A 20,835-nucleotide genomic window follows, 5' to 3' on the forward strand; every position below is an offset into this window, starting at 1 on the left:
AAATGATTTTTTTTTTTTTATTTCTTCCCTCGGAGTTCCCTCTGAGCTGAGTTTGATTTAAAAGATGAGAGGCAATAACGCACATAGTTATTTTCCAAGGTGTTCCTTCATCTCAAGCTGTCTTCCAATTTATATTAATAATTTTAGGTTTTTGGCTCATTATAATGAGGTATATCAATGCTACAGCTAACTAATATGTTATAAACTAATTTTAAGGGATATTATCACTTCACTAATAAAAACAACATAAAATAAAATACATTTAATATATTTTTTTGCACGTTTCAATATAATCAGATCTACAATAACCTACTAAACATGAGGTTCACACGATAGGAATGTCGAGTTAGGCTAATTGGACATATGGACATACATTTAGATATTAATATATAGATAATACAATACATATATTATTACTAAAGACATTTAGCGAGAAAGAGATAGAAGATAACACTATATCCATCCTTGTCTTATATTTAAGGCCAACGTGAAACAGTGGCATAACTCGTGTTTGTAAAGCGACGGTAGTAGAATCGACTTCCATTTGGGGGAATGAAATGTTTTTATTTCCTTGCTGTGATAATAAGATAAAGTGTAACTATATATATATGACAACACAGATACTATAATTTTAATTTCTAAACCTCTAAAATTGATAGGAAGTCGAAGTCACATGTTCTGTCTCTTTCAGGCGTATTTTCTACTGTTAGTATACTAAATACTATACTAGTATATAGATAATAAAGAATTTTGTAATAATGATAACAAATTTAAAAGTACATATTTGAAAAGATGTAACAAATTGCAAAACATATATATTTAACATGTTCAAAGTATAAAATTTTTATTAAACATAATTATAATATTAATATAAATATTTTAATTCTTTATGTAATTACTTTAATCTTAATAAATAAAAGATATTGGTGTATTACCAATCAAATTGCATATTACACTCCACCCTGACCCAGGACTACTAGAATAAAGTTTACAATCGATATGATTTTAAAATATTACATATTACAGATTTATTTATCAAAAAAAGTTTGAAAATAAATATAATATAACAAATATGTGTTAACAGTTATTTGACACGAGTTTAAAGCCTTTATACTGTATATATATGTATATATATATATATAAATCTGTAAGTATAATACAATTAGAACATTAACTTTTTGCCACTGCTATAAAAGAAAATCTTTTGTAGGATATTATATTCTAATCTTATTTATTGCATCTCTTCAAGTGTCATGATAGCTTTTCCCATATGGAAATAGTGGAAAAAATGTACTAACAAAGCATTTACCATAAATTACGTCATACGAAGGTCATAACTCTGAGTCTTTCCCCGTTATTGTCCCTCTTCATATAGACGAAACCTTGTTATCCATCATATTGGAGAGAGAAATATCGGATCTCTTTCCACTCCCTGCCAACGTTACATTTTGTCGACCAGTTTCCCCTTCCCTTTTGTGACGTAATTAATGCACGGCTCCTACAGGTAACTTAAGAAGTTCTATGGAGATTATCTTAATTTATTCTTTGTGCAATGGTAATTTGTGAAAAAGCTTTTCTAACAAAATCTTACATTTATTCAAATACATGGTATATATTTAATAATAAATTGGAAAAGAACGGAAGTGTCTTAATTTAAAACAAATGATTTAACACTAGGTTCCCAGGTTCCTTCTGCCTACCCTGCTGTGTGCAGGATACAGCGTGAAGCTAAAACAATATATAGATATAGACGATTACAGCGGCTTATCAAAATTAGATAGATACATTTACACAACAATTATAATTCTTTTGAACATTTCTTTAGTTATAGACACCAAATATTACATACAACATAAATATTATGAATTTGTTTTTAACATTTCAATACATTAGAATTTTCAATATTATTTAAGTAATAAAATAAATAATTTTTATTTATATTTTCCTAGTGGTTATACCATTTTTTGTTTCTTTTTTTATAGTACTAGAGTATGTACATTTTTTTATAGCTGCCAGAGATATTAAGGTACTTTTTACTCTATGATTAAATAACGTCAATGATACATTACTATTAAAATATTATAAGATTTATCTTATATGCAATTGAAATGATAATACTGAAAAAGTAATAATTTATAATACATAATTATATAAATTATTTCAATATTTGAAAATAACCCATTTTATAAAAACAAAACTATAAAAATTTAAAAAAGACTATTGATCTTTACAGCATTAAAAATGAAAAACGTACATTTTTATTAAATTGTGCGGAATTAATTTATAAATAATAATTATAAATTATATTATTATAGTTTTTAATTATGCATATTGATAATATATTCTATAATCATAACAATTATATTATGATAATTATAACTATTTACAGAATCAGTGTCCATTTAGCAAAGCCGTTGTCATTTATAACAAGCTTATAATTATATATATAATAGTTAAAAATATATTTATTTTATTAAAAATATTAATTCTTTTTTAAAACGAAATATTTGTGATATGCATCTATATACATATATATAATATAAACATTTACTTCTAAAACTGATATTTCAAAAACTAATTCGAGTAATTCTTTGTGGAAATATTCTTTTTTTAAGCTTTGAAACGTCAAATAAGCTACCATCGGCAGTTGCGCTAAAAGAGACGGCAAGAAATTTAGCAGTTACATTTTTTTTAATAAAAAGATTACAATTTTATCGTTTAATACAATGGTGGTTACCATTGATTACAATAGGGTTTCCCAATAAAATATAGATTTTTTAAAATATTTAGTCCTTAATTTTAGATTCGAATATTAAGAATCATGACGAACGATTTTTGATTTATACATATGGAATGTTAAATAGGAATAAAATCGTTAGCATTTTGAATATTAGCAAATAATATGTTAACTTTAATAATAAAAAGAAAATCAGATCGAGTATACAGACTTTTGAAGACAGTATATATAATATACGGTATACAGATAAAAAAAATATGTTTGTTTGTAAATTTTAGTAGAATATGTATATAATGAGTCTTATATTTTTGACTAGATTTATTTACATTATAAATCTATGAATAATTGAGTAACGGAGCGACTTGTCACTACGTTCTTTCTGCTGCTGTGGGAATGTATTAAGATAAAAATAATATAAAAAATAATAATTTTATATAAAAGGATTAAGTTAATATTTATACATAAAGTATAATATTTATAAAATCGATTTCCACGAATTTTAACATAATCAAAAATCATTATCACCAATTTAAAAGTAAAAATTTGTAACCATTTTTTTTTTGTGGTACATTATAACAGCTGTTAACATATGTTTTTATTCAATTATAAATAAATATAAATCAATGTAGGTACTATGTAAATAAATAACTAAAACTAATTATACATATACAAGGAATGTAAAATTTAATATGGAAACAGTTTAACTTAACAATTATGTATTACTAACTAAAGTGTAAAAAAAACTAATATTAATTTTAAAAAGCTTTCGAAAAAAATATTATGGAATTCATAGAATGCTTGCATGTTCCTATAAACTAAAAAATATTATTTCACATTAAACTGTCAATATAAATATAAATTCACGTCACCATAAAAGTCAACAGATGTTGTATATAGAAATATATATAGCAACGTTCAGATCCACATAAAATATTTGTGCTTATAAAAAGTTATATACTTTTATATATTATACGCTTTTATGTATTGAGATGTTTAATAGAAAAGAAAAACATATGATAAAAAGAAATTGTCCTTAGCTTCGTTAAATTTTTAGTAAACTAAATATTATAATTATATTGTGTGAAAATTTATGTTTTATATTATATACAAACATATTATAATAATTAAATTGACTGTTATATTCGAAGATGATATCAGATATTGACACATAATTGATTTATTAATTGGCAGTTATGTCTTTAAGTAACAAACATTTTTAACATTTCATCATTAATATGAAATCACAATATGTTGTTAACCTAAATTGCAAAATTTCAGTTTAAAATACGAAATTTTATTAAGTTTAATTTAGAGATAATTTAAATTTTTTTGAAATAATTAATATTTTATATGAACATAAAAAACAATAAATTAAAAGAAAATTATAATTATAGTCTAGGAGTCAAATCAGATCAAACGGAATAATATAATCACAACATGAAAATTCTATACCAATTGTATCAACTAAAAAGAGATCTAAAGAAACTAAATTTGGCATATAAATTTTGTATACTCACTACTGTACTACTTAAGTTGTAATAATAATATCGATACTTTAATTTGCAAACTATCTCTACCACCATCTGCGCGAATTTAACAAGAGACGCCGAAACCATTATGTTATTTTTTGTTGCCCATTTAAAAAAATATGATTATCTTAAACTACACTATGTGCTAACGTAATTAGCTTTTTTATGGTTTGTGAATTAAAGTGTCGATATTGACTATCGCCTCCTGTACTATAATAGATGAAACTTTTAGTTTATATTCACGTCCATATCGGGTATTCTGTCAAAGTTTTCTCTTGCCCTACTCCAGTAATAGTATGGTGCGCCGTCGGTGAAACAATACTTTTGCTTTAAGGGTGTATCGTTTTCTACCCAGTACATTAGGTAGAAGTTGCACATTTCATCCTTGTTTGTCGGCCTGTAAATAAAGATATATACATTAATATTAATATTCTTATATCTTTGGTATGGTATCTATATAAACGGCGCAGAGGCACAAGCTTCCGACTGTTAACGCGACAGCTGTACTGTCAATTCCCACTCGGAAGGTTTGAAATATTTAATATTTTCATTTCTTTGCTCTGGTTACGAAGTAAAGCGTGGCGTTGAGTTTCTCAATAAGTATTGCCTCGAGAATTCAGCGGGAAGGGGAGAACTGAAGTGTCTTTGCATCTTCCCGATTAAATGCTGGTATTTACCCGATTAAATGATGGTATCAGTTTTGCGTAGTGTACAGTATGGAAGAAAATAATCAGAAGTAGAAAAAAAAACCCTGGAACAAATCATCACATCACAACCAACTTCAAAGCGGCCACAACTCGTCAGCCGTACTAAAACATAAACCTACCCAATTTTGACGATATGATCTCTCGTATTGTTCATGACGCATCTCGCAGCTAGCACGTCGCCTTTCTCTATGGGCGCCGTATTGACTATGGGGTAGAACATTTGAGGTAGTTGCGGATTCTTAGTGCCGAGTAATTGCCACTTATCACCGCCTCCGGGGTAGCGTCTTACCACGTAGCCGGTTACTTGAGTGCCTGTAAGTTGTGGAGGTTTTTGGAGGTTACTTTTAGAAATAAAAAAAGCTGATATAGTAGTTCTAATTTTGAAGATATAAACATTTGTTATAAACTTAAAATTATGACAAAAGATCAACTTGAAACACAAGCGTATAAGCGCGACATTTTGTGGGTTTGACTCTCACTCGAGGACATTAAAAATTTTCATTCATTCGCCCTGGTGTCGAGGGAAAGCGCGGCGTTGAATTCCGTAATACACACAAAAATGGGGAACGGAGTGTTTTATCACTAGGTGCCTTCTGCCTACCTTGCTATTTGTAAGATGCCGCGTGAAATGAAAAAAATACAATTAATTAAAAAATCTCAACTCACCCAAAGCATGTGTATGAGGTCTAAACGCGAACGGATGTATGACTTTATCCTCCCAAATGGTGCACGCAGTCTCCATATGCTCTACTTGGTTGGCTCCTATCATGCCGCTCGTGCCCAGTAGAAATACACCGGCTTGGCGTGGCATTCTGTGATAAATTTTATATTTTTAAAATATTTTTTTAATGTGGTTGTGGCAGGGGCACAAACGTGCAATGATAACCGCGACGATTGTTGTATTCCACTCGGGGAATGAAATATTTACATACAACAACTAAGATTACTTTTAAATCATCAAAATTCGCAATCTGACTACCAAGAATAATAAAACGAAACAAAAGAGTTTTAAAAGTAAAAAATTATGATTTATCATTTAAATCTCTTTCGTTTACTTAGGTCTTGGTAATAAAATCGAAGGTAGATTTAAATGTAATTTTAATCTGTTTATTGAAATGATTAATAAATAAAATATTTATGTATAATTAAAATATTCATTATTTTAAAGAGGAAAGTTTAATAAATTTAATTATAATATATAAATTAAATGTTTAAGTAAAATTCTAAAACAAATTACCTTGAAGAAGTGTACTGTAGGAACACGCCTGAGTTGTCTGTGGTACCCTCTGAAATATATTACATAATCTGTCGTTACAGTACTTTAAATAATTAAAGATCAGTCGCAGCACAGAGGCAACAGTGTGCGACCGTAAACGCGACACGTTGTGGGTTCGATAAAATATTAAATATTTTCTTATTTTATTTACATGTCCTTCGTTCTCGTAACGAGGCAAAGTGCGCCGTTGAGTTACGCCACTCAACGCGCAATACATCTGAATTCTACGGAAACTGCCGAACGGGAATGTCTTACTGGGAAAAGTGTAGGCAGGGAAAGGGTAGGCAGTAGGTTCCCACTGCCTACTCTGAAGCTAAAAAATGTAAAGATAATGTTACACCCTTTAGCTTTGTTATCCATCTAAGCGCTGTGATCACTAGAACGGTTAGGACAATACTGACAGTTCCAAGATGTTCAGGTCCCACTATCTTAATTTTTCTATACATATTCTAAAATATTTTGCAATTCATAGAGTGGAATAACAAAAATGTTAAATATATTTTAATACTCACCAGGAAATTTCTTCATATAGTGCACTTGTAATACAAGATACTTAATAGAAGAATCGCGGCCGAGAAGAAAGCCCACATTTTCTGGTAACTGAAGACTTGGTGCATCACGAGCCCAGGCGTATACTATCTGAAATATATAAAATCATATTATCAATACTTATAAAAATATATATTTAATTTTTTGTAACAATGATACCTTTGAAACAGACTGGAGCGAGCATTTCATTCCTAAGGCGTGTTAGCATTTATAAAATCATTAATTTCTTAATAACCTTTAACACACAAACGTTAAAAACAATTATTTTTAAAATTATTTGTGTTTGTGTTCACTTCAGAGCGTATCCCTATTTTTCCTTCCTTGCACCAATTTGGCGTGAAACAAGTAGACAAGTGCAGCGTTAAGTTTCGCCATGAAGCTAAAAAAATGTATTATAACAACCTGTGATCCAGAACGGCAAGGACTCGCACTGGGGTAAAGCGTGTCTATCTCATTACTCTGCATTTCGCCACAGCTCCTGTAAAAAATTACGCTACAAATAAATAACTGATTCAAAACTGAGTAATTGATAATTTTGCTATTTACTTACTATTGATTAGTAAATTATTACAATAATTATAGTATTATTCTAAACATATTTTGTACAATGTATAAACATGTGAAAAAGTAAAAAGAGAATTATGAACTTAATGATATTGTGTGATGTTAAGTTCCACTCAACGCGGTAATAATAGTCTCATATTCGAGGAACGGAGGGTTTTCACTCTAGTATCTCTGTTCTCTACGTCTAGTTGCTATTTGCACGGCAAAAAAACGATTTTTCGAGCTTTATACTTTGTAAGATTTTTTTACTTGTCGCCCTTAAAACAGAGTGGCTAGTGGATATACACCTATATGTCGTGCAACTTAACATTTTTTCGCATTTTTTCGAAAAAAAGTAAAGAACTGCTCCATTTTACCCTCATTTGATATTTAAGGCAGATAACAAAATCAGTAACAGGCAAAACGGATACAGTTAACTTGATTGATATCAACCCGCAAGGCAACAGCGTGAAAATCGATTTTCTATGTAAGTGACTGTAGGTGGCTATATCTGATGAGGACTTTATCTAACTTTGCTATATAAATAAAATACTATACAGTTTATAATTCATTTTCTTTCGAGAATAGAGTACACGTAGAGAAAATAGAGTTTAGTAGACATATAGTAGACATTTTCATTTTAAACTTTTGGCGGAGATGAACGCCGCTTTTATTCTTATTATATAAAATAAAATATTTTTTATACACTTTCGAATGATATAAAAATAGTAGGAAGGGACATAGCGAAAAAACAAAATATGAATTTAGCATTTTTACACAGTAAGCCGACGATAAAGTACATTGTATAATTTAATATATATAATATAATATAATAAATAAATGTATTTCTATAATATTACAAAGAAATTTATAACCTTATAAATTTTCTTTAATTTGATTAGAATCCTCCATTTTGACGTAATAAGATAAAAGCTCAATAAGTTCTGCTCGCAGTTGCTTACGCCGCTTCGGGAGTAATTAAGTTCAGTAACTTACGTTTTCAAGGCTTCGATTGATTGGTAAATTTCGTTTGACGTTCGTTTATTTTTTTTACGAGTTATTATTAAATAATTATCACATGGATGGATCAATAGTACTAGGCTTTACATATAATAATATTGTAACTGATTGCTGTCTGTATATAACTAAATAAATATGGCTTAAACCCGCAGCTTGAACCCCGTGGTCAAATGAAATTAATTGACAGTTGTCTATGACAATATGATACATTTTAAGTACTCGAGGTAACTCTTAACGCAGGCACAGTGGGTTACATCGAAACTATTAAGTTGATGTAACACTTCGTTCCCTTTGCCTACCCTGCTGTGTGCGGGATACAGCGTGAAATTGATTTTAACTACTTACTAGTTCCTGAGATTAGCGTGTACTACTCATAACACACAAAAAACGAAGCTTTATAATATTGTTATAGGCTTAAGTATACCTACAATATGGTAAGAATTTGCACATTCTCAATAGCATAGTAAATAATTATAACGTAAACATATAATAAAATAAACGTGAGTAACATTTGTCAATGCTATTGTCATTAAAATAATAAAAACAATAAGCACAGGTATGAAATGATAAATACAATAAATAAAATGTAACTGTCACGATTGAAATATGCCTGGGCATGCCCGAAGCGTCATAACTAAATAACTGAACTGAACTTCCAGCCTCACGTTCTTTATGCATAGCAGAGTAGAGCGTAAAGTTAAAAGCCTCTATTTTCTCTCTTTAGTGGAGGAACTCAACGAGGCATAATTAATAATATTTAAAATATCACGTTTACAGTCAGAGTATGATCCACGATAGCCTCTTATCTTGTCCAAAGCCTATATTTGGGCGTCAAATCGATTTTTTTTTACTTAGGTAACTAATTGAAAAATAGATGTATGCAAAATAAACAAATTCAAACAGCGACAAAATTATTGTTCATTCTATCTATTAATATAAAGCAACAGGTTTTAACTTACCATACTGAGTCATTAGATCCGGGTTCCGAACAACCGTAGAGAAGCATGTGATGGGCCGTTTGCATCGTGGCGTTTGGTTTGAAGCCCACTAAAAATAAAAACAGATGTCTTAACTCTTAGTCCTTCGCTCATCTGTACAGATTATAACCTAGATCTCGCAACATTATACATACCCACATAGAAGTTTTTCTGCGGTGAGATACGTATTGGAGTACAAAGGTACAGTTCATCCTGTAAAAAAATATTATTAATAACAAATAATATAAATATTTTATAATAATATTAAAAATATTTATAAAATAAAATCATTTCATAATGCAATATTCCATAATTATACATATTTTATTTATAGTAGGTATATAACCTGACATTTACCGTCACAATATAAAAATTTATCTATTTAGAGATATCATAAAAGTTTCTAAGTAAAATGTTACTTAACATTCTAATTTCCGACTCGTAGAGACCGTCGTGATACAGGGCACAAATAAGCGTGACTGTAAACGCGAGTCGTGGATTTGATTCCCATGCGGGGGAATGAAATATTCGATATTTTCATTTCACAGCCCCGACAACGGGGCAATGCGCGACGTTGAGTACACCACGGTGGTCGGTGGTAAGTGGGGGGGCGGAAGCACCATAATGGGGAATGGAATGCCTTAACACTATTTTCCCAGATTCCCACTTCCTACCCTACTAAGTGCGAAATCAGTGTAACGTAAAAAACAATCTTATTCTCTTATCTATGCAAAAGATTGAGTAAGAATATACATATATGTTTATACATAATAAATCTTACAACTACATGTTGATAAGGGTTTGGGAATTATAATTGCTTCTATAATTGTAACCGACAAATCAATCTTTCACTGTATTAAGTTTATAATTATACAACAGTTCATAGAATTATTGTTAGCATAAAAATTAGATATTTTGATATGCATTTGTGATTATAACACTACTGACATTTCTTTGCAGCTTGACAATACAAAAGTGCTTGTAACTAACCAGAGTTTAATTAAATTTTGAATAAAGATTATTTTGATTTTGATAAAAAGGGTTTTGTTTTAAATTAAAAAGGTAAATGAAAAATATTTGTGGAAACTAATTATTGGAGGCATTTATTGTAGCAGGATCATGATAATCTCAGAAACAGCTTGACCAATTTAAACACAGTTTTGTTTTAGTATATTTTGTTAAACTTCCCTTACTTCTTCCCTTTCCTTATGTTTTATTTATAAAAAAGTAATATTAATTTATTTTCCTATGCAGACAAAGTCACGGGCATAACTAACACAATAATATGAATAGCTATCATTCACAAAAGTATATAGTATGAGTATAACATTTTAACAATGACAAAATATCTGACGCCACATGAAACTATTCTATAAATGAACAATAGTATTCCTGCAACAGTTTGCTTGTTTATTGTATGAATGTATAAAATTTAGTTTAAGTCTAATCTGGTATGAGGTGTGTGAAGGAATGTCATACAATTATTTCCAATATTTTTTTTATACTTATAAGTTTTTATTATATCTGTTCTATAAAACCTGATAAAGCTCAAGTGCTTAATTGTGAAACAAATATTACAGAACAAATATATGCATAGCACTCCAAAGTATATCATAATTTATAAAATATATAAAAATAAATATTTAAGTTTGATGCTTATAGCAAAGATGGGTAGAGTCAACCTAACATTGGAACATTTCGTTTTCAACCCGATTTCAAAACAGTGATGTTAAGTGGCAACTTAATAAATAAAAATCAAATCAGCTTCACACTGTATCCCACACACAGCAGGGTAGGCAGAGGGAACCTAATGTTAAGAAACTCCGTTCCACACTTTTTGCCGAAGTCTGGAGGTATGGTATGTTGAGTGGCAGAACTCAATATCGCTTAGAGCTAATAGATTTTTTATGCGTCATTAATGTCATCAATTATTTGTTACAACAATTGTGAATATAAGAATATGAATTAAAAAAATATATTTATTTTAGAAAACAATTTTTTTCAGTTAATAAAAAATTATAAAATATTTATATTTCACATCCAAGTAGCAAGAAGTAATTGTTTAGTTCTATATGTGAATCAAATATGTTTATCCAATAAATTTAAGTGTGAAATAAAATTTTACCTTATTAGGCCAAACGTTGGGCATGAGAAACTCATATGTATCAATTTCATAGGTGAAAACACTTTTTCCGATAATCGCAAGCGCAAAAAATATATAAAATAATGAATTATAACACTTCATTTTGCTTATTTATTAAATAATAATACGTGAAACAATATATTTAATACGTCGACTTCGCGGTATTTCCCGTTCAGTATAAGATATAATAAGTTAGCATTAGCACGCTAATATTAAAATAATGACTCAACCATAACTTAAATAAAGTATAGAAGTACGCCTGCGAGCAAAATGCGAACTGAGATTGTGAAGCGACAAGTGTTTATTTTATTTTTTGAGATATTCACTCGATCAATAACATTTTTCAGTTTACTAACGTCATAGAACGGGGATAACAGCTACAAAAAATAAAACTTAAATTACGGTTTATTATTTTTACTTAAACTTAACTTAAAATAATAAATGTTGTTTTTAAAAACATTAGTGAAATTAAAAAAAAAATTTATGTTTTTCAGTCTGTCAGTTTAATATTTTTGAATTTAAAGCACTTACGTGTTGTTTTAAGTTTTAACCACTTACTTCAAAAGTAATGTCTATCTGGCAATACCACACTGTGAATAGTTTTTTCACAGAAATAAAGATGGCGTTTTTAATTACAAAATATTATTTAAGTTAAGTAAGATGTCGATAAGTGTGGTGTGGTAAGTAAGATGTGGTTGAGACAATGCTTACTAGATGTCTCTGTCTCAATTTTTGTTTATTGTATTACAAACTTTATAAGCGTAAAGATACTAAGGGTATACTAATACTTAAGGCTTTTAGACAAAAAATATCTACCTTAAAATTATTTACAATTAGGAAACCAGTCGTCAAGACTTATAATAGTCTATTAATGTTTATTTGAACTGAAAGTAATTATGTTTGAGGCCACTCGTGGTGCAAGGGCACATGCGAGTGACTGTAAACACGACAGGTTGTAGGTTCGATTCCACTAGGGAAAATGAATTATTTAATATTTTCATCTCTTCTCTCTCAGGTGTCGATTGAAAGCGCAGCGTTGAGTTCCACTACTCTACACACTACCTACTCTGACATGTTATTCTGTATTTTCTTGACATTTTTTGTTGGTTAACATATCTTTTTAAAACAACTACACATCTCTAGGCTTTAAAAACAAACAAAAGAAAAGTACAATTTCTATCTGTTTATAAATCACAATGGCAACAAAGGAGCTTTGTTTACATTTAGGTATTTCAACGCCGAACTATATATCAGGCGTGTAATGGAAGTATCTTGTAGTAATAACGTTATCTGTCAACTCTCAAAACTACTAACAGTGTTGCCCTCTTTGAAAAATTCTATTACGCTTAGCAAAATAAATTGACGCGGGAGACCGCTCTCGCAAAAGCTGGTTAGCAAGGCGAGGCTACAATAGGATCTTGAAATTGAATTTTATATCCTTACATATTATAAATGTTGCAGATTTACTGTACCTATTAATAATAATAATTCTGTCAACTATGGCCATACATTACACTATTATTCGATGATTACAATAGTATTATTGTGTCGATTTTGTAAACATTTACTGTTTCTTTTTAGAGAAGCAGAAAACACTCAATTCTCCAATTTTCGCCTGAATTAGACACATTGCGTCGACTGGCATGCTTCAGTGCTAAGCCTTATGAAAGCGGGGAAATTACATATCCATTCATTTTCATTTCCTCTGAAGAAGATTGAACCCACACCCACAACCATGGTGTTTATAGTTAGACAAATACGCTGGGATAGCCTCTGTTGTTTTTATTGGTTTTGGAACATTTATTGAAGTTGGTAGCTACATATAAGTATTATATATAATATAAAGTGATAATAATGTTATATATAAAATATAAAAATACAAAAAAGAAAACTAAAAAAGATTGGCACAGATTTTAGCATATTCATTAACAAAAATCCGTTCATATATACTTACAACGTTACATCATACAATGAAGGGTCAGGGTCTACGCAAAATGATATCAAATTCTTCACTATCACCCCAGGACGTGGCGCTCGCACGTTTTTATTTCAAACGCAGCACATTTGATCCAATAAGCCTTTATATTGCTTTCCATTTTTCCTTATGGGAAAGTGGAAACGCTAGAACCCATTTTGACCCAATTATTCAATTGAAATATTATATTCACTTCGTATTTAAAAATATAAATGTAAATTGAAATATTGTATTGTATTTTATTATTTTAATAAGCAATTCGATATTTTACAAAAGCCCTCCACGATTAATACTCGATAATCGTACATTTCATGTTATGCAGAAAGAGAAAATAAATATATTTCACTGAAAATTCTCAATTGAAAGTCTTTGTGCATTTAATAAAATAATCCGTTGTTACATAGTTGAATATTGTTTAATATTTATCTACGTTGGTAGATGTTCAGCAGTTGAATGATGCTTGTGTCTACGTAAAAGGGTGATTTTCATGTAAAATATCTTAATAAACAGGACTATCTTTTTTTGAGAGTACAGTAATTTTTTTTTTTTAAAACCTACACTAAAATTAATAAACTTTAAACGCGACAGACAGGCTGCGGGTTCGATTCATGACGAGTTTGGGTAGTTACAGAAACCATCATCACAGAAAAATAAGAAATTTTGTTTTGCAAAGGCAACGAAGCTATTAACATTTAAAAATATTTTAAGTTATTATTTATTTCATCTATTCTGTTATTCTACACCGTTTTCATTACTCAGCCAATAACATCGCTATTAAAAATCAATTGCATCGGCGCCAGTGACGCAATCATGGCGCACTTAGTATGTCTGATTGAACAGGACGGTCGCAGGTTTTTAGTTACACTCCAAGAAATATTTATATGCATAGCTAGGGTGCTTCGCCCCCCACATACTACGCTTGCGATTACCTCGTCGCTATCTTTATTGATAAAAAACTTGATGGTCAACGTTATAATATATATTTTTGTAGTACAGTAGGTAGTACAGGTGACAATGCATTCCGTTTCCATTAAGACACTTCCGTTCCCCAATTTCTGCTGAATTTTAGATCAATCAATTGAAACAATAAAAATAGCATTTTTCATTGTTCAATAATTAAAATATGCTTATTGATATAACGGAGGCATTATATAATTTATGTAGAACCAAAAATAATTTTAGTCAAGCAATATCTAAAACAAACAACAAATGAAGAAAATTTATAGCTTATTCAATTGTATGGCACATTCTGACATGGAATTGCCGTGGGAAGATTCTATCAATATCAATTTATGGTTATTACGAATTTGATATTATATTGATTTATTTTATTGTTACATTATAGGCATTATTCAGGTCTCTCGGTTGGAAGAGAAGATTTTCTATCTTTTCGTGGGTCACAGAATAAGCATTACATTTTTTTCTGAATCACCCATTGTCATATTTATGTTCGATTCCAACTCGAGGAAATGGAACATTTAATATTTGTATTTCCTCACTCTGGTAAGGAGGTGAAAACGCGGCGGTGAGTTTCGCCACTCAACACGCAATGCCTCCAGAATATGGCGTAAAGTGGGAAACGGAAGTCTTAATAGGAGCGCCCTAACATTTGGTTCCCAGGTTCCCTTTGCCTACCTTGCTATGTGTATGGGATACAGCTAGAAATTGAAGAAAAAAACAATATATTTATTTTAACAAGAAAACTGTAGAGACAGTAAATATTACTACTGCTTAGTAATATTTACTGTCTCTACAGTTTTCTTACTACTACTGCTTAGTAATATTTACGCTTAGTAATATTACTACTGCTTAGTAATATTTACGAGTCTACAATATATTCTTTGCTCGCATCAGTACGCAGGCCACGTAATACCCAGTATCGAATGTTTCACGGTATACGTGCGGTGACGTAGATTTACGTGTGACCTTATTGTGTTATAGGTGAATGGGGCACTAATATCACGTTATTGGGGTAGGAGCGCACCAAGCTTAGTATCTGCTTGGGAGATTAATTTATATGTCAATGGTTTAGTGTTGAATATTTGGTATGTTTATTATATGGGTTTGCTTGAAGTGTTGTAAGAACTAATTAAGAGTAAATTTATTTCTTTTATATAATTTGGATTTTGATAGTTAGCGAAATAGGCGGAGAGGACAAAAAGTAGGAAAAAATGGTGTATTAACCCTAGTCATCGTTCGACTACGAGATTATCTTTTCCTCTTTTTTATTTTAAAAGCTTTGCACATTGATGAACAAATATGTTAAATACAAATATTCACTGAAGGGGCTGTTGAATCCACAACTATCGCAGTTATATTTAGACATAACCAAACTACGTCTCGATGGCGTCATCTCCTCTGAAACGTTAGGTACACATGAAATAGAAAAGCCTTACTATCTATTTTACGACTTTCAGCCATCGAGCTGACTCTTTGCAAATGTCACATTTTCTTATTCCGGCCACATGGATATGTTTTACTATGGCAATACTACTATAATGCTTTACTATATATTTTGCAATTTTTGCTGGTTTGTTATCATCATGCCTTATTACATCTCCAAGGCCAGTCGTAGCGCAAAGGCAAAACGGGTAACTATAAACGTGACGGTTTGTGAATTCAATTTCCACTCAACGAATTTTTTTCAATTCATTTTTTTGCAATTCATTTCTTCGCTCTGGCCACGAGGCAAAGCACGTTCCGCTACCGGAAGATTGGTAACACTAGGTTCCCAGGTTTCCTCTGCCTATCAGAGTAAGTAACAATTAAAGAATAATAGACATTTAAAGCGTCGTTCAAAATGATAAATGCTTTAAAATCATTTTAGGTAACGCGCTCCTTATAACTATTATATAAACTTTTGTGTTCCAAAGTTTAATGAATCTGAGTTGTATCGCGTTAGAACTCAGTTCATACAAAGTACTGAGTAATTTTGAGTCTGAACTAAGTTCATGGTGGAAGGTAATTAAGATTAAGCGTACTCCCGCCTAATACATCAACGGTAACGCGTTTACATAATAATTTTGACGTTTACCCAACGTTATAGGCTGAGGTGTGGCCGTGTTTTTAACTGTTATAGTTAATAGTTTTAATAGTAACTTATATATTTAATATTTTTGTACTGTTTTATGTTTAAAACTACTAAGATAAATCTTGTTTACAAATCATTTGGATGCAGAACAGTTATTGTAATTAAATTGAAAAATAATTCGTATATTATTAAATGACGATACCATTCCTTTATTTTCCTTGTATATAAATCATAATAATATATATAAATAAATATATAATAATCTTTTTCTCTTTTTTTCATATTTTCAATAACCAAGATAACTGTATTATTAAAACAGCCAAGATAACTGGATATGTGTTCTTACAGAAAACTTAAATAAATTAACAATGTTTACATGCGACTCCTATACTATACACTCTACGCAGTATAATTGCTTCTACTAATGTGGCTTATATTTCTTTAATTAGGTTAAAATTACTAAGATAAATAAATATGAAACAAACTTCATATTTCCCTAATAAAATATTTAAATTAATTTTATGCGTGACAGAATAAATTTCTTGATTTTGGTTTCAAGATCATAACTTATGTTTATGCAAATAAAATATATCGAAATAATGTAAATATTGTTTTTTATTTTTCGTAGGAATTTATATTGTAAAATAGCCTATGTTAAATTATTTAGTAATCGCACACAAAAGGTTTCGATTTCTGTTTTTCATTTTCAGATGAAAAATCTTTCTGGCTATAAAATATAAAACACGGGCAAGCCTGAGCTCTTCTTGAGGAAAAAGGTCTTGACAGATGAACAGAGAGCCAGAACAAAAAATGATTTTATAAAAATGCAATTTTTCTTTCATTAAAAATAAATAATACTTTAAGAAAGGAATCTTTTTTGTAAGTTAGCACATTACATTTAGTAACGTGTTCAAAGTCCATATTTATTTGTAGGCAGTCCAAGGTTCCATCAGCAGATCAGCTTGGTACATATAGTTGCCAAGTTTAATAATATATACGAGTATCATATATCTATATATAATATAATTTTTAAGTCTACAGCCTGGTAGGTGAAGCTTTCAGATATAAAATTATTTTTTTCATTTAATTATATCTCATGTTCCTTCTATTTTATGCTAGAAGAATCACAAAAACAATCAGAACAACCTGTAGTTCAAACCCTCACAGCATATGTACTGGATCCCTTTGCGAATTGAACTGTTACAACGGAATGCCAATAAGAAATATCTTTCTTGCAATTTGTTGCAACCGAACCCTTATATACCTATCGCTACATACCAATGAAGATGATGAAAAGGATAAGAAGTTAAGTTCTAAAAGAGAATTCTTAAAGCACAGCTAATATTTAAACTATATGCAAAATATTATTTATAATATCTAATAAGTACTCTACAAGGATTTATAAAGTGAAATGCACTTTGCTATCAAGCTTTAAAACAATCTACTTCATCGATCCGAAGTGATTTTAAGTAATATTCGTTAGGGAAATGCATTAAGTGCTTTTAGTTCGAGTACTATTAATATGTATCTCACACACAGCAAGGCAGGCAGAAGGAACCTAGTGCTTAGTGTTAAGACACTACGTTTTTAGTTTTCCGCGGAATTCTGAAGGCACTGCAAGTTGCGTGGCGGAACGCAACGCCGCGCTATGCCTCGACACCAGAGCGAAGAAATAAATATTAAATATTTCATTTCCTCGAGTGGGAATGGAACCCACAACCAGTCACGGTTACAGTCACATTTTATGCCTGGCCTCGTACGTACTCGTATATAGCGTCTGACGGAGTTATTAGTTAGTTACTGAGCAACAAGCAACGAGGTATTTTATAAAATAAACTCAACTTTTTGACCCCATTCGATGGGCATTTCCTATCGCATACTATGTTAATTGTCACGCAAGGTCATTTCATAGATAAATTTCTCATCCACAGACTAAATAAATTTAATATTCTTCTCTTTTTTACTGCTTTTTTAATTAAGACTATCGTTAACATTTTATACTCTGTGGCAAAATAGGTTTTTAAAACGCGTTGGGGACAGTTTATGGATGTATGGCGTGTTTTACGGCAGTTTCAGCCGTGAAAACATCTGTCATAGGCTTAACTAGGGGTCAGTGGGTTAAGTAGTTTATTTTGTGTTTAAGTTAATGTTTACTTTATATCTTGAGAATGCGTAAAAATGACTTACTAGGACCTCTATTGATAGAGCAGTTAAGAGATTCGATAAAGGTTAACTGCTGTTGAACACGATAGAGAAATTGATAAGTCAGAAATCAGTAAAAGTTCTGAAGTTATTGAAAAAAACTAAAATAATTAAATAAATAAATAATTAGCTGTAAAAGTAATGAAAACTTTAAGATTTTAAATATAAATGTTTATTTAACATGCTTAATGTTTATTAAAGCGAGAGTAAGTTAATTACGTGAAAATAAATAATTTAACTAAGATTTTTAAAGGCAAGTAGTTGTATAGAGAAGTTTAATAGAAAATATTATTTAAGACTAACTTATAGAGTTCAAGGACTTAGTTTAGTTTCAAATGTTATATATATTTCATTGAAAACCTATGAAAGTCAAAATAAATCAATATTAAATTGCAATATGAAATGTGTATTGTGTAGTCATATGGAAGGGACTTTGCTCTGAGAAATGCTACGAGTGTAACTTGACGAAGTCGTTCCACTTCGTTACTTATTTTTAATAATAATTGATTTTGTCAATTTTTGCATTACAGCATTCAAAATAAATATTAAATGGAATTTAGTACTAGAGATTCGACTGGAAACGCAACATCTGTGGTGGCGTTAAACTCCGTTTCTTCTGCCAACCTAGCCAAATGCGAGATGCAACATATAGGTAAACAATAATTAAAAATAACTAGCACATTGCTTTAATTAAACTGATCCTAGCGTATACCTAAAATCTACCTCGCATATACCTAAAATAACCTAAGAAAGCTAAAACTTTTCAAAATTCCGATATGAATTTCCCGAGTCGGGCAGGCCACGAGCAGTGCATAAAGGAACAAATTCTTTTCCAGTTGTTTATTTTCCGTCGGTACATTTAACTTTGAATATCCGTCACGGATCGGTCGGCTCTCGAATTGTTGTAGCGAATAATTTTCACGATTTTCGAGTGAGCTGTGAGACGGGAGTAATTCGAATTAAATACATTGACAATTTTGTTTTGCGTCGTGTTTTCGTGGTTGGAATAGCATGGTTCAATAGAGAGAGAGAACAGAGAGTAAACAAAGCTGAGTTAAGCCATCTAAGTAAGATTGTTATAGCGATGGTTATGTGTTCGATTCCCAATCAGAGTAATAAACTAAGGGGTTGAATTCCTCCGCTCAACACAATGTTTCGAATATTTAGGGATGCGAACGGAGTGCCCGCCTACAGAATGAAAATAGTTCTCCTGATCCGAAAGCTTTGAAATTTTCATATATACTTAAAGTATTTAAAGTACATTTCATATATAAGTAAAGTGTTGTAAATATATTTTTTATTGTACTCTCTCTTATTATGAGTTTAAAACGAATTTTAATAAGACAATGCATATTTTATACAAGTTAGTTATAGATATGTGGGTATTGATTTAGATTTAAACCGGCAATAATTAGAGCCTGTATGCGGCTCTGAGTATAAATGTTTAGAGCTCCTTTCACAAAGATTTTTAAAAGTTTTGCTATATTCATTTAATTTAAAAAATTGAGTGTATGTATCTTCAATCAACTATATAGTTGATCGAAGGTAATGTACATATGTATTATAAAAATGTATAAAATAAATTACAATGTGCAAAAATATGTTTCCGCCCGGGATCGAACCGGGGACCTTCTGCGTGTTAGGCAGATGTGATAACCGCTACACCACGGAAACTATATGAAAGTTGATATTATTTCTTTATATAAACTGACAATTTTTATCTTTATATATTTGTACATACATAATTTTTGGCGACATTTTAGATAATTTATTTTGATAACTTAATCAATAACAAATTGACCACCATAAAAAAATATAGATAGAAATAACTAGATTTTCTCTATGAACCATTTGAGCAGCTAGAGTTCTTTGGCACTACAATGTAATAGTATTTAAAGATGGGCGTATTGTACCTATAAATATCGTCGCGTTTGCAGTCCTGCGATATCCTGGTTCTCATCACCTCCCGATATAGCTTTGGAAGATGATACGCTGCGTTGTGTTACGGTTCTTAACACTATCTCAAAAAACTATACGCCTATACTTATATTACTATACTTTTTCTGCATAGTACGGTATACAGAGGAATATAGAAAGGGTGAATTTGTTTTTTTTATATATAAACCTTGTTTTGTCCACCTCTCGC

General features: G+C 30.4%; 1 protein-coding gene and 1 non-coding gene across 2 annotated transcripts; both read right to left on the minus strand.

Moving 5' to 3' along the window:
* Window positions 1–247: 247 nt before the first annotated feature.
* On the minus strand, window positions 248–11,873 carry Phm (Peptidylglycine-alpha-hydroxylating monooxygenase). The gene is made up of 9 exons (XM_085191363.1): window positions 11,464–11,873; window positions 9,494–9,551; window positions 9,321–9,408; window positions 7,201–7,276; window positions 6,762–6,888; window positions 6,211–6,259; window positions 5,640–5,785; window positions 5,093–5,285; window positions 248–4,663 (listed from the first exon to the last, which is right to left on the minus strand). The coding sequence occupies exons 1-9, from the start codon at window positions 11,581–11,583 to the stop codon at window positions 4,495–4,497; spliced, it is 1,026 nt and encodes a 341-aa protein (XP_085047489.1). The 5' UTR covers window positions 11,584–11,873; the 3' UTR covers window positions 248–4,494.
* An 8,417-nt stretch (window positions 11,874–20,290) lies between these two features.
* Window positions 20,291–20,363, minus strand: TRNAV-AAC (transfer RNA valine (anticodon AAC)). The gene has a single exon. It is a non-coding gene; the product is annotated as a tRNA-Val (tRNA).
* Window positions 20,364–20,835: the final 472 nt, after the last annotated feature.

The sequence above is a fragment of the Heliconius melpomene genome, chromosome 10 (assembly GCF_056956725.1).
Source record: "Heliconius melpomene rosina isolate 202511_hmr_F chromosome 10, ASM5695672v1, whole genome shotgun sequence".
NCBI classification, from domain to species: domain Eukaryota; kingdom Metazoa; phylum Arthropoda; class Insecta; order Lepidoptera; family Nymphalidae; genus Heliconius; species Heliconius melpomene.

What these genes read in the sequence shown, in the direction of transcription:
- Phm (XM_085191363.1), bottom strand. Translation starts at nt 11,583, where the DNA reads ATGAAGTGTTATAATTCATTATTTTATATATTTTTTGCGCTTGCGATT. An exon ending in CTTGCCGTTCTGGATCACAG is followed by an intron (nt 6,889 to 7,200) that starts GTTGTTATAATA and finishes TATATATTTCAG; the next exon opens with ATAGTATACGCCTGGGCTCG. An exon ending in CTATATGAAGAAATTTCCTG is followed by an intron (nt 6,260 to 6,761) that starts GTGAGTATTAAA and finishes AATATATTTCAG; the next exon opens with AGGGTACCACAGACAACTCA.